Source organism: Panthera tigris, chromosome C2 (genome assembly GCF_018350195.1).
Source record: "Panthera tigris isolate Pti1 chromosome C2, P.tigris_Pti1_mat1.1, whole genome shotgun sequence".
In the NCBI taxonomy this organism is placed as follows: domain Eukaryota; kingdom Metazoa; phylum Chordata; class Mammalia; order Carnivora; family Felidae; genus Panthera; species Panthera tigris.
In genome coordinates, this window is record NC_056668.1 from 40,215,486 (window position 1) to 40,230,857 (window position 15,372).

General features: G+C 36.2%; 1 protein-coding gene across 2 annotated transcripts in view; it reads left to right on the forward strand.

Annotated features, from left to right (window-relative positions):
* ZNF654 (zinc finger protein 654) overlaps nt 1-15,372 on the forward strand; it is a 93,634-nt gene that overhangs the window by 16,981 nt on the left and 61,281 nt on the right. For both annotated transcript variants that reach the window (XM_007082004.3, XM_015537484.2), the window contains exon 2: nt 12,614-12,759. In XM_007082004.3, the coding sequence (XP_007082066.2) occupies nt 12,614-12,759 (146 nt within the window). The remainder of the gene's footprint in view (nt 1-12,613; nt 12,760-15,372) is intronic.

A 15,372-nucleotide genomic window follows, 5' to 3' on the forward strand; every position in this document is an offset into this window, starting at 1 on the left:
TGTCTCCGATTATCAAGTTCACAAAGAGAAATTAAATTCTAGAGTCCAAAGAGGGTAGGATCCCAAAATCTTCCTTTCCCAGAGTATTGCTTAATCAGAGCAAGTGGGTCTCTATGGTTAGAACTGGGGCGGTTTTCAGGAGCTACAGCTTGGATTGTCTTCCTTTGTGAGTGGCTTTTTTCACACCTCCCAATTTCTCTTGTGTATTAACTTTTTAAAGAATCCAGAAGGTCAGTAGGGCAAAAATTTATTACTCTATCCAATCTAACACCCATTACATTTACAACAGTTATTCTTTTAACTTAGAACATAGTCCAGTTGACTCACGTTACTTTTGCCAGTAGGCTTTCGTGCTATCACAGGGAAGATGGGTACACAGAAAACAGGGTATCAAGTCAATTTTGGTTTCAAATCACTAGGGTGCCAGTTAGTTCTGCCAACTGCCAGAGTCTATTTGTACCTAAGTTTTACTAGGAAAATTCATCAAGTGGTAATAGTGCCGCTGTACGTTTACCATATTTTGGGTGGCAGTGAGAGACTTAATCTAAACATTTCTACTTCCTGCCTTGCAAAGTTTGCAAATTCTGTGGATAGCAGCATTGGGCACTAGGTTGTACTTAAAGTTTCCTCCTTTAGATTTTTTTCATATTAAAAGCTTTTAATTTCCATTACTTCTGTGTAGTCGTGGTACTCCTGTGCTGTAATCAGTGTGCGTTCTGTTGGGTGGCACAGCTTCTATACTGTCTTGTAAATAGTGTGTCACTTACTTGTGTGCAAAGTTCAAAGCACCATCTCCACAAAGCCCCAGCCCTGCAATCTCCAGAGCCCCAGAGTTCTATCCTTGTGTCTGGATTTCTTTGTCCCCAACCTTGTGCCAAGACATTTTTAGTCCTATGCTACCTTGGCTGTTGCTTTTTCCCTGAAATTCTTAGGCTTCTTGAGCTAAAACCGTAAAAGCATTCCTGTTGTGCCCCATATTTGTATTATTTGGATGATAATCATAAACAGGTACCTGAAATGAAGCTGCTTTGATGTTTCTGATGGCTGTGCTCATAGGAGCCCAGTGAAGACAGTATCTCTTTTTTGCCACTTGCTCCTCTAGACCTTTTCTTTACTCTGCTTTTTAACTGTTCTGGGCCTTGTATAATTTGTTCTACTTCACTGGCAGTGTAAACATCCTCTTTTGTCACATTCCTTTCAGCAATAGTATGTTACACCATTTTAGATAAACAGCTGTTTTTTGTTTTTGTTTACATTTTAGCCTATTCTTATGTTAGCCTCTCTTGTCTTCCTTTTCCTTTCTCTTTGCCTTTGGGCCCAGGTGTTAATATTCTGCAGTTACCTCTTGTAAGGTCTCCCATAATGTAACAGATGAAAAGTCAAGGAATTCTGAGTTCATTAAAAAGCATTCATTATCAAACAGATTTTGCCCCCTCTCATCTCCCTGACTTAAGAAAATTGTATCAGCTCAACCTCAGACCTAGGACTGACCTCTTTGTTTTTCTTCAGTGTTGCTTTTCCTTATTTACTTCCTCATGCCTAACTTTAAGTTCCTGGGGCACTTTGTTTTGTGCTACCATGTCATACTATATATTACCTTTCATAATAACTAGTAATTTGAAATGCCCATTAAGGGGCGCCTGGGTGGCTCAGTCGGTTAAGCGGCCGACTTCAGCTCAGGTCATGATCTCGCGGTCTGTGGGTTCAAGCCCCGCATCAGGCTCTGTGCTGACCGCTCAGAGCCTGGAGCCTGTTTCGGATTCTGTGTCTCCCTCTCTCTCTGACCCTCCCCCGTTCATGCTCTGCCTCTCTCTGTCTTAAAAATAAATAAATGTTAAAAAAAAAAAAAAATTGAAATGCCCATTAAATGCTTCAGGTATTTTCAGGTAATCTCCCAGCTTTTTTTTTTTTTTTTTTTTTAATCTTCAAATCTGTACAGATTTTATGTTACTTATATAATAATTTTCAAGGTGTGTTTTCCACTTGCTCTTATTATGGACTTTCAGTTTCTTTAAAAGAGTATCTTGCCCTGGTTGGATTTCCAGTCTGGTCCACTGTGAGATTTCCATCCAAAGTTACCTTCTATCCCTCTGTTGCATACCTTTGGAACTAGTCACCCTTTCTTTCTAATGAGGAACAACTAAAATATCCTTTCCCCCCTTAATTCCACCTTTAAGAGTACATAGTTCTGGTAAATATGTATTTCCTTTTTATTTTTTCCTACCTAATCTTGATTCTTTTTTGTTGTTGTTTGTTTGTTTGTTTATTTATTTATTTACATCCAGGTTCGTTAGTATATAGTGCAATAATGATTTCAGGGGTAGAGATTCCAGTGAGTCATGTATAACACCCAGGGCTCATCCCAACACAGTGTCTTTTTAATGCCCCCTTACCCATGTAGCCCATCCCCCACCCACAACCCCTCCAACAACCCTCAGTTTGTTCTCTGTATTTAAAAGTCTCTTATATGGGGCGCCTGGGTGGCTCAGTCGGTTGAGCGTCCGACTTCAGCTCAGGTCACGATCTTGCGGTCCTTGAGTTCGAGCCCCGCGTCAGGCTCTGGGATGGCCCAGAGCCTGGAGCCTACTTCCAATTCTGTGTCTCCCTCTCTCTCTGCCCCTCCCCCGTTCATGCTCTGTCTCTCTCTGTCTCAAAAATAAATAAATGTTAAAAAAAAAAAATTAATAAAAGTCTCTTATGTTTTGTCCCCCTCCCTGTTTTTATATTATTTTTCTGACCTTCCCTTATGTTCATCTATTTTGTATCTTAAATTCTACATATGAGTGAAGTCATATGATATTTGTCTTTCTCTGACTAATTTCGCTTAGCATAATACCCTCCAGTTCCATCCACATTGTTGCAAATGGGAAGATTTCATTCTTTTTGATCGCCGAGTATTACTCCATTGTATATATATACCACATTTTCTTTATCCATTCATCCATCGATGGACATTTGGGCTCTTTCTATACTTTGGCTATTGAAGGTAGTGCTACTATAAGCATTGGTGTGCATGTGCCCCTTCAAAACAGCATACCTGTATCCCTTAGATAAATACCTAGTAGTGCAATTGCTGCGTCGCAGGGTGGTTCTATTTTTAATTTTTTGAGGAACTCCCATACTGTTTTCCAGAGTGGCTGCACCAATTTGCATTCCCACCAGCAGTGCAAGAGATCCTCTTTCTCCACATCCTCACCAACATCTGTTCTTGCCTGAGTTGTTAACTTTGGCCATTCTGACTGGTGTGAGGTGGTATTTCATTGTGTTTTTAATGTGTACTTCCCTGATGATAAGTGATGTTGAGCCTTTTTTTCATATGCCAGTTGGCCATCTGGATGTCTTCTTTGGAGAAGTGTCTATTCACATCTTGTGCCCATTTCTTCACTGGATTATTTGTTTTTTGGGGTATTGAGTTTGATCAGTTCTTTATAGCTGTAACCCCTTATCTGATATGCCATTTGCAAATATCTTCTCCCATCTGGTTGCATTTTGTTGATTGTTTCCTTCTCTGCAGAAGCTTTCTATCTTGATGAGGTCCCAATAGTTCATTTTTTTTTTTTTTGTTTCCCCTGCCTCCAGAGACATGTTGAGTAAGAAGAACTTGCTGCGGCCAAAGTCAAAGAGGTTTTTGCCTGCTTCCTCCTCGAGGATTTTGATGGCTTCCTATCTGACATTTAGGTCTTTTATCCATTTTGAGTTTATTTTTGTGTATGGTGTAAGAAAGTGGTCCAGGTTTATTTTTCTGCATGTTGTTGTCCAGTTTTCCAGGCACCACTTACTGAAGAGACTGTTTTTATTCTATTGGATATTCTTTTCTGCTTTGTTAAAGATTAGTTGGCCATACATTTGTGGGTTCATTTCTGGGTTCTCTGTTCTGTTCCATTGATTTGAGTGTCTGTTTTTGTGCCAGTACCATACTGTCTTGATGATTACAGCTTTGCAATACATCTTGAATTCCAGGATTGTGATGCCTCGAGCTTTGGTTTTCTTTTTCAAGATTGCTTTGTCTATTCTGGGTCTTTTGTGGTTCCATACAAATTTTAGGATTGTTCTAGCTCTGTGGAGAATGCTGGTGTTATTTTGATAGGGATTGCATTGAATATGCAGATTGCTTTGGGTAGTATTGACACTTTAACAATATTTGTTCTTCCAATCCAGGAGCATGGAATATTTTTCCACTTGTGTGTGTGTGTGTGTGTGTGTGTGTGTTGTCTTCAATTTCTTTCATAAGCTTTCTATAGTTTTCAGTGTATAGATTTTTCACCTCTTTGGTTAGGTTTATTCCTAGGTATTTTATGGTTTTTGGTGGAATTGTAAATGGGGTTGATTCCTTGATCTCTCTTTCTGTTGCTTTTTGCTGTATATATATCTAGTCTTGATTCTGATAGTGACCTTATTATTAAGGTAGTACCTCTCTCCCATCTTTATCAATATGACCTCCTTTTATTTATTTTTTAACCCTCTCACTGTTATTTTAATTGTAAGTGTATCTTTTTTTCTAAGTGTTTATTTATTTATTTTGAGAGAGAGAGGGAGAGGGAGCGAGAGAGTTCATGTGAGCACGGGAAAGGCAGAGAAAGAATCCCAAGCAGGCTCTATGCCTCTAGTGCAGAACCTGTTGTGGGGCTCGATCTCACAAACTGTGAAATCATGACCTGAGCCAAAATCAAAAGTCAGAGGCTTAACCTATTGAACCACCCAAGTGCCTCGTTAAAGTATATCATTTTTAAACAAATTTAGTTCTTGAGACTGAGCAAACATGGTACCTAAAGTTAGTATTTGATGCATAAACCTTTTAAATTTCTCTTTTTGCCTTTGAATTTGTAATAATTCCATTGAATTTTCCTTCAGCTTCAGTCTAAGAATGTGACTTATGCCCTATATAATAAGGAATCTGACTCTTCATTTATTTACTTGATACAATCTACTGGCTATCTTCGTTGAACTCAGATAAAATCTTCACTTCTATATCCTTGATTAGATTTATGTACTTAATTCCAGAGGCTACTGGAGACCATATTATGACAGTGACGTTAGAAGACTTTGGACAAGGGGTGCCTGGGTGGCTCAGTCAGTTAAGTGTCTGACTTCAGCTCAGGTCATGATTTCACAATTCCTCAGTTCGAGCCCCGCGTCAGGATCTGTGCTGACTATGCAGAGCCTGGAGCCCTATTCGAGTTCTGTGTCTCCCTCTCTTTGCCCCTCCTCTGCCCCTGCGTGCTCTCTCTCTCTCTCTCTCTCTCTCTCTCTCTCTCTCAAAAATAAAGAAACATTTAAAAAAGAAAAGACTTTGGGTAAGTTGCATGAATCTAAGAACTTCTCTTTGAGAACAAAATTAAGAGGGAGAGGGACAGAGTTAGGTCAACTGATCTAGGACTATTTATTTATCTTTATATTCTAGTTTATATCATATTTAGAAATTTTATTATTTTTTTAACATACAGTGTTGTATTAGTTTCAGTTGTACAATACAGGTGAATTGACAATTCCATACTATCATAAAAAGTGCATGCCTTAATCCCTACCCCCTATTTAACCCATCCCTCCAAAATTCCCCCTTTATGTCTGAATAATACTCCATAGCACTAACAATTTAAAGTCTAGGCATTCACACACTAGTGTATTAAGACATGTGTGGAATTCAGCCAACTTTTCAGTTTAATCCTCTGGCTTGTAGGTATGATTGAGAAACCAGACAGAAAAAACAAAAATTTTTCCATAAGAAAAGAACATAAATTTTATTAGTATCTAAAACCCCTATATGACTAAAGGAAATTTAAAAAAAAATCAATAACAAAGGGATAGCTCAGTCGTTTGAGCATATGACTCTTGGTTTTGGCTCAGGTCATGATCCCAGGGCCATGGGATCGAGCCCTGTGTTGGGCTCCTCAAGAGCATAGAGCCTATTTGGGATTCTCTGTCTCCTCACTGTCTTTCTCCTGCTCATGTGTGCACACTCTCTCAAAATAAATAAATAAACATTAAAAAATTTAATAAAATCAGTGCCTCAGCCATACCTGCAATACTATTTCTTGCGAGGCCATGCTAAATTGAAGTCAGATGCAGAATTCTGCTTAGCCCAAGCTAGTTAAGTCATTATCATGGGCACACACATCTATGTATACCACTTCCTGCTGGCACACACAGAGGTTTGTTCACCCTACATTCTGATTTGACGTTCAAATACGTTTCCTTTTGCTTGTATTTTGGGGGTCCCTTGTTTTATGTGCCAATTTTAATATTAATCAGGGAACCATGTAATATATCATTCTCCATAGTGAGTTTGCAATCAAATGAAAAATTGACAGGGATCAAAATTTGTCTAAAACATTTAAAATGAGCCTACTTCTTATCTTCTTTGGGTTAACTTAAGAAGAAAGGCGGGTCTTTAAGTAGATACTTTGGCAACCACATGGAGGGCCCTGGCTTGTCTCACATCATATGGATGAAGAAAACTCAAGGAGAAGAGAGCCTTCTGGGAGTGATATTGTAATGGATATTCCTGCTTTGGTTTGTAGCTTTGACTAGATAATCATGAAGATTCCTTTTAATAGTAAGATTGTATGGAATATTAAGATTTAGAGATGTTTACTCCATTTTCCATTTTGTAAAAGGTTGAGTCTTATTACATTCACAGAACCTATTATAGACTTTAATGTTGCAGAAATATCTGTTTAAGGAGTAGTGAGCTGAACAAACGATATGCTTAATTGAGCCCCCAAAAGAACTGGGTCTTAGGTTGTCTATTACTGAAGATTATTTCCTTTGTAGATTCCAAACAACTTTTAGCTTATTAGGATTTATTTCTAAACCATTTTGGTGGGTTTTTAAAATATGACTTTAATTTTAGATTTTCTTGACATGATTATCCTGACAGAAAAAGTCAAATGACAGTGACTCTTGTTTTGAACAGAGCTTTTCTTTATCTTCTTTATTCTCACTGGAAAACTGTTAAAAAAAAAAAAAAAAAGAAGAAGAAGAAGAATCCTCAGGTATCTGTTCAGGCATGATGAAGCATTTTATTTGTATTGCTGTATCTAGGATATGCTTCATTTGTCAAGGGGTATTGAACTAAATAGTTGAAACTCAGCAGTAGCTTTTGAATAGATATTTGGAAGTGGCCTATCTGCTTGCTAAAAGTGCATAAAGTTTGTTTTAATTAATTATACTGGGAAACAAATAATTAACCAGCTCATGCTGATGCAATGAAACAGTCAAAAAGTATACCATTGCCATTTTCTTAAAGTGGACTGGTATGTGCCAGGAATTATCCTAGATTTTAATATATTCTCTTCTCCAGTCACTCTGTGATTTAGGTGATATTAAATTCATTTTATAGGAAACTTAGAGAAGTATAATAACTTTGCTAAGTTTATATAACTACTAAGTGACAAAGCCAGGTCTGTCTAATTCTAAAACCTATACTCTTTCCACACTGCTGCTAATCTACTTGATTTATTTTTCCATCTGACCCTAAAAAAATACCCATAGGCAAGGGTAAATCTTGATGTGTAGCTAGGTAACAAAGTAGGGAAAGTAAATGTAGAATTGTGCTTATGTTATAAAATAGCCCCCAGAAAATAAATGAAAACACCAAAATTTGAAGGAAGAGGTGAGAACAAAAAAACCTTTTTCAAGTTTTAAAAATTGAACTACTTTTGTACTTATTGAAAACATGGTACAATTATCAAGAACAGGAAAGCAACACTAGTGTAATAATCACTAAATTACAGACCTTTTTAGAAATTTACCAGTTTTTCCACTAATGATTTTTCTGTTCCAGAATGTTATTTCTGGATCTCATGTTGTATTTAGTTGTTATTTACCTTAATCTCTTCCAGTGAATAATAACTAGTTCTTCAGCTTTCCCTTGTCTTTCATGACCTTAACACTTTTGAAGGGTACTGATTAGTTTTATGTAAAGCATCCCTCAATTTGGGTTTGTCTGATGATTTTTCATGACTGGAACGAGGTTAGGCATTTTTGGCAGAAGTACTACAAAAATGCCATTGTGTCTTTCTTGATGTGCCATATCAAGAGATTTATGATAATGATATGTTGTATTAGTTACTGATGATATTTACTTTGATTTGGTTAAGTGTGTGTGAGGTTTCTGTACCCTTAAGTTACAGTCTTTCTATTTTTAGTTTGTAAATATCTTGGGGGAGATAATTTGAGACTGCAAATCCTGCATCTCCTAAACTTTTACTCACGAATATTAGCATTGATCCATGGATCTTGTCTGTAGCATCCATTACTGTGTATTTGCCTAATGCTGATTCTCTATGTCTCTCTTTTCTTCTGTGTTTAGTAATTGGGATTTTATGGCGAGGAAGAGCTGTCTCATCTCTAACATTTATTTATTTGGTTATTTGTATCACTGTGGACTCCTGGATATTTATCTTGTTCCCTGGACTAAAGTCAGTACTATCATTTATTTTGTTGCTTAAATTGTTCCAGCTTTAGCGGTTAAGAGCTCCTTCAGGTTGGCTCCTGTGTTCTTATACCCCATCATTTTTGCAGCCTTCCCTTACTTTCTGGCACCACAAAATGTTCTAGTCTCATCTTGTGTTTTCTCTGCTCCAGGCCTACTGGAGGAGGCCTCGAGAAGTCCAAGTTTCTTTTATTGGAGAATAGTGTTTAGAAACCAAGATTTGTGCCTTAAGTATATATATATTGCTCCTGGGGTGTTACTTCTCCTATGCTCTCTCAGTGGGCAGAGAGAGCTAGGAGATATTTATACATATGTAGTAGTTATTATTATAACATGAACAACATAATTATATTGAAAGGGGTGGAGAAAAGACTAACTTAATGTCTATTATAATGTTTAGGTATTTATAAAATTAGCAAATTTATTCAATGCATATATTGCATATGAATTTTAGGGGGACATATGTCAGTCTGTAGCAATTTGGATGCTGTATCTTAATGTTCTTAAATAATTAATGTAATTTAACTTAATAGGTTTACAATAAATCTGTGTTTTGACAGTTTTGCTAGAGAAAGAATCTGTGCTCTCTGTGCTCATTCTCACAATAATTTGCCTTGGTTAATTATTATAATATTATTAATTAATGATAATATATACTATATCCCTTTTAGATCAGGGTATATGCTCCTGTAAATGGGAATGCTGACAAAGTGCTGTGGGATCATTGCACTATTCCAGCATCTTTCTTTGGCAGTAGTTCTGCCCTTCTCTTCAACTCCCCTTATATCACGGCATGCTTTTGGCCTTCGCTGTAACTTCTTTCAGCAATGTTCATATAGTTTCTATAAATTATAGTAAATTGCATTGCAGTAAGTTTGTTATGCCCTTCAAAATGAAAGAAAAAAAAGGGGGAGGGTTTACCAATCCCTAATGGACTATTGATCTCGATCCTTAGACCATTTTCTTGAAGAATTTAGAACTATAGCAGATGTTGATGTTAGTAATTCAGGTAAATTTTACTTTGTTTGCAGCAACTGCAACATAATTGTGGCCGTTATGTTAAGAGTGTTACTTATTAGAATGCAAAAGAAAAAGAAAAATGGAAGATGTGTTGCTTGCTACATTTCAACCTGGTAGAACACATTCAGATTATGATGTCATGGTATCTGGTCTCATTAGTTGAGTGCTTATGATAGCACAGGAGAAAAATTTCAAATAAAAGGGCTATGTAATGTATGGTTTCACATATTTTAAGGAAATATTTAAAAGAGAAATAGTGTGATAGTGTGTCTTAAAGTGTTATGTTAATGTTATACTGTATTAGTAGCATCTGGCATGATATTAAACAGTGTAAGAAGATATGTAGATTTCAGTTATTTTGTTTATATCCCTTCAAACATATTATGGCAACACTTCTAGTAGGTTTGATGTGTTACGTTTGGGCTTTTTTATTGTGTTAGGTTTGGGCTCAGCTAGATCAGGCAGTATATTAGATATCAGTAGCTGAATATTGGTAAACAAGGGAAGCTATAATAAGAATAGAAGCTGACAAAATAGAAATCTTCTAAGGAGATAAACTTACCTCATATGGTTATAAGTAGATATGGATTAGGGCAAACTGTTTGGGATGGAGGACAGGAAAACATGAGACTGTCAGGTGCCTATATTTTACGTGGTATCAGAATGGTGTTATGCTGGTCAGAGGCAACTGGGTGGCTCAGTCGGTTGAGTTTCCGACTTCAGCTCAGGTCATGATCTCACGGCTTGTGAATTCGAACCCCACATCAGGCTCTGTGCAGACAGCTCAGAGCCTGAAGCCTGCTTCGGATTCTGTTTCCCTCTCTCTCTGCCCCTCCCCTGCTTACACTCTATCACTCGAAAATAAACATTAAAAAAAAAAAAAGAATGGTGTTATGGTGGCCAAAAAGAGTTTATAAAGCTGGTCAAATATGCTAGTGAAGAGAAATTTTGGAGGCAGGCAATGACAGTCTATCCACCTTTTTTTTTTTTTTTTTTTTTTTTTGGCCTGTAGTGGTTTAGAAAAGTGTCCTATTTGGGGTCATCATAGTTAGTAATAGTTTTTACTTCCCAGCTAACTTTCTGGTATTGCAATTTGGAATTGTCAGTCAACCACGAAGGGTCTAAAATTTTATCTAGGTTTAGTGTGTCGCAGTTTCACAGATGCTGGCAGAAAACATGAAAAGCCTGGGTCAGAGATAATGGACTTGATTATTCATGGTACAGCAAGCTGCATGAGCTTCATGCTCAGGTTGGTTCCCCTTGCCCCTCAAGTCTCATAAAGGTAAGTGACAAAGGTGGATCCTGCACTCACAGTGGGTTTTCATCATAGTTGAGGAAACCCAAGCTTAGGGAACCCTAATCTTTTATAGTGGTCTACAAGTGTATCTGCCTGGCCCTTGCTCCAGAGGGAGAGAACATCATGATTATGCTAAATAGTAAACAGGCTCTGGAGGGAGACATCATCTCTGTTTTTCAAGGCTATTGCCTATGAATATCTTTGAAAAGATGAAGGCAGTTGAGCCTTTTTAAAATTTTTAAAAAAGTCTTTTTAATGTTTATTTATTTTTGAGAGAGAGACAGAGACAGACAGAGTGTGAGCGGGGAAGGGGCAGAGAGAGGGAGACACAGAATTGGAAGCAGGCTCCAGGCTCTGAGCTGTCAGCACAGAGCCTGATGCAGGGCTCAAACTCATGGACTATGAGATCATGACCTGAGCTGAAGTTCAACGTTTAACCGACTGAGCCACCCAGGCACCCCAGTTTTTTTTTAAAACAAAAAAAACAAAAAAACTGTGGAAATACAAAAGACCCATGGAAAATTATCTCCCAACAGGAAGTGACGAGTGTGAAAAGTCTTTGAGCTCTGAGTGTTCTCTTGGCTTTTGTACTCTGTTCTATTTTTTCCAGCTTTTAAACCAGGAGTTGGCAAACTTTCTCTGTAGTGGGGCAGAAATTAAATATTTTAGGCTTTGTGAACCATATGATTTCTGTCATAACTACATAACTGGTTGTTATAGCAGGAAAGCAGCCATAGATAGTATGTAAATGGATGAATCTGGTTATGTTCCAGTAAAGCTCTGTGGACATTAAAATTTGAATTTCATTTGATTTTCAGAAATCACAAAATATTTTTTCAACCATTTGAAAATGTAACATCTCATTCTTAGCTGTGGGTCATACAAAAATAGGTGGCAGGTCATATTTGGCCTGTAGGCCATAGTTTGCCAACCTGGTTTATATGATGAATTTTTAAAATATAATATATTGTTTTAATATAGCAGTCTTGCATATGAGAAATCATAATTAACATTTCATAGCAATTGATAGTTCTAAAATGCTTTCTCATAAATTATTCTAATCTGCAAGATAAGCATTATTATCTCTATTTTATGGTGAGGAAACTAATGCATAGAGAAGGAAATGACCTGTCTAAATTCATAAAGCTCTTGTACGTACACCTTAAACTTTCAGAATCAGAGTGTCATGCCACTATATCTTTAATACTCATTAGTGCCAGAATGTTTAGAGTTTAGTCTTTATTATTTTTTTTATTTAATTTTAATTAATTTATTAATTTTTTATTTTAGAGAGAGAGCATGAGCAGGGCAGAGGGGCAGAGGGAGAGAGAGAGAGAATCTTAAGCAGGCTCAATACTCCACATGGAGCCCGACGCATGGCTTGATCCCATGACTCTTGAGATTTTGACCTGAGCCAGAATCAAGAGTTAGACTCAACTGACAGAGCCACCCAGACACCCCTAGAGTTTAGTCTTTAATAAATTGTAATGATAATAATTATGCTCATTTCTAATTTTTTATTACCGTATTGTATTGTCTATCTACTTTAATATTTGATAATTGATGTTTTGATAAAGGCTGGATATGGGAGGTGAAGGTCTTTGTTATGTTTGTTACAATTTGTTAAAGATGTGGCAGTTAGACTGTAATTATTCATATTCTATATTTCTTTTCCACATTTTCAAAGATAATAGTTATTTCATTTTCAGATATACATTATGAAAATAATGTTTTGTCCTTAAGTCACTTGTATTAATGCTGAACTAAATTTTTAATTTATCTAGTAGTATCAAAATTTTTAAACTCGAGATGTTGCGAGCATTTTCTATAATAATGTACTTTTTGGATTGCTTCCCTGTCAGGTGGTTGAAGATTATGCTGGAAGATGGCAGGTCCCTTTGCCACAGCTTCAGGTTCTTCAGACTGCACTTTGCTGTTTCACATCAGCCAGTGCATCATTCCCAGATGAATGTGAGCACGTACAGTATGTTTTGAGTAGCCTTGCTTTGTAAGTACTCTTTGCATCTTATGGAAGTATTATTTTTCTTGACATATTTGGGAATTGGGTTTTGATTATTTTCTCTGTGGAAGGAGCCTTTCCTAAAGTCTTCCCTCAAAAAGAAATTTCTAAAATCTTGGACTATAACAACAACAACAAAAAATTCTATTTCTTCATTTAAGTACTTAGGTTTAATATTGAACATTTAACCACAATTTTACTTTTAGTTTTAGAGCTAGTTGGAATTGTTTCATACATTCTTATGGTCACTACCATCTCTTTCCTTTTTAATTCCCTAGCTCTAATGGTAAGTCCCAGAATACAGCAATTGAGGCCATCATACTTAGCAGAGGGACCTTAAATCAGGTCAGAAGGAGGTTAGGAAGCTTCTGGTTTTTAAAAATACTTGTAGAGGAATTCAAGTTAAAGATCACAAACTGAGCACTTACATTTATTCTTTTTGCCCTTCTAGATCCTACTAAAATTATAGTAAAGATGTAAAAGAGAGAAATACAGTGAAAAGAAAGTAGAGAAGAGCCATCAGTGAATGAAAGATTTCAAAAATTTTCTTGGGGAGAGAAAACAGAAGAGTGAATGGTCATTGAAACATGACAGAGCAAGTCACAACGTAACTTGCTTTTTGTTTTGCGCATGTGTACGTGCGCCTCAAATCACACATCACAATGTGTTATGAAATCATTTATCAACATTATAAATAAAATAGAAAATATCAGATGTCTTGTAGGATAAGTATCATTTAGTGGAATTCTTGTTGTTTTATATATTTTAATCTATGTATACTTGATTATTTGTAAAACATTTTTAAAAACTGTGGGTAGCAGTTGACACAGAATTATACTCTGCTTTATAAGATAGGAGGTCTAGTTTGTCCTGCCTGCCTCCTCCCTGAATCCTAGAGAGGTGTAGAATTTGAATATGCCAGGCATGAAATAGAGAGTAGGGAATGGGATACTTGGGGAGAGTGTAGATAAAGGAGTTAATTGAAGTTTTTCCATTTAGGCCAATCACCAGGCCTTAGGGCCAAGTTGGGGTGGGGAAAGAGTTGCTATTTTTTTCTTTTCTCTAAAGAAATTAAATGACTTTGGACCAATGATCTTTGCATTCTGGCAGCTAAAGTTTCCTTTTTGAGACAGCTAGCTAGTCACTTAATTACCCTAAAGAAAAACTCATCAGTCATCAAAGTCTAGACATGCTTATAGAGCTCCCAATTAATCTGCATATGGCCTTATTCTTAAAAATTGATGGGTATTCAGGAGTCATCAGACGGTTGAGGAATGCCTTTAACATGAAAAAAATACAATGAAAAACTTTAAAAAAAATTTGGAAGAAATAGTGTTAATGTAAAAACAAAAAATTAAGAGAAATATAAAATCTGTAATGTGTATTTTCAGAGAGAGTTGAGATGATATGTGTAACGTTAAAACATCAACACATCATGCTGTGAGAATGGAATAATGAGAAACCAAAAATGAGTTTTTGGAAATTAAGAAAATATAAAGTTCTGTAGGAAATTTGGAAAGTAATGTTGGAAGAAATAATCCAGAATGTAAAATAGAGTCAAAGAGAAGGAATGTGTCAGAGAAAAAAAAAATGATATGGTACCTTTATGTTGGAGGTTTATTATCCTAACTAGTTGGAGTTTGAGAAAAAGAACTTACAGAAGATACATTGGAGGAAAAATTTAAAGACAAACTAAAAGAATTTCCCAGAACTGAAAGTCATGAACTTCTAGACTGAAAGAACTCAAGAAGTGCTCACACAGTGAATATAAAAAATTCTCCACCAAATACATCATTTTGTGATTTCAGAATACCAAGAATGAAAAAACAGATTTGAACACCTTGTAGAGGAAAAACTAGGTCACATGCAAAGGAACAAACATCAACTTGGTATTGGTCTTCATTAACTAACAGTGGGTGGTCGAATATAATGAATCAGTGTCTTGAAAGATTTGAGGAGAAATTATTTTCAATGTAGAATTTTGTACTCATCCAAACTGTCAGTGAAGTGTGAGAGTTAGAGACAACATTTCCAGGCTTGTAAGGATGTAGAAGATTGACTTGTCTACATATCCTTTATTAAGAAGTTATTAGAAGATGTGCTCCAGAAAAATGACAGTGGATCTAAAAAATAATGGTTTTTACTTGAGATAGAGGGGTATAGGATCACTATTGAGTAGTAGGTCTTATAGATGTAAGACCTTCAGTAAAAATGGAGATTTGAGAATAATTGTGAGAATTTAGTACCATTTAAGGTAGTGGCAAAAGGCAAAGAACTTAAAAAGGGAATTAGACACTCCAGGAAAATTAAAAATAATCTGAACAGAAAGAATACAGAATCATAGCAAACTGCTTAGATAATGTACCGAGTGTTATTTAGTTTCCTTAATGTAAGTAATGCTTACTGACTTTGAACTTTTAGATAAAGTACAAAAATAATTACAGTTGCAGAACAGAAGGAAATTATTCAGCTTTCAATATAAGAATATTTGATGCAAGTTGTGAGTTGAAGTGAAGAATAAGAGCACTAAAAAATACCCTTCCTTTAATTCTCATTTTACAAAACAGAGTGTCAGTACCACATGAAACCATAAATAAATGT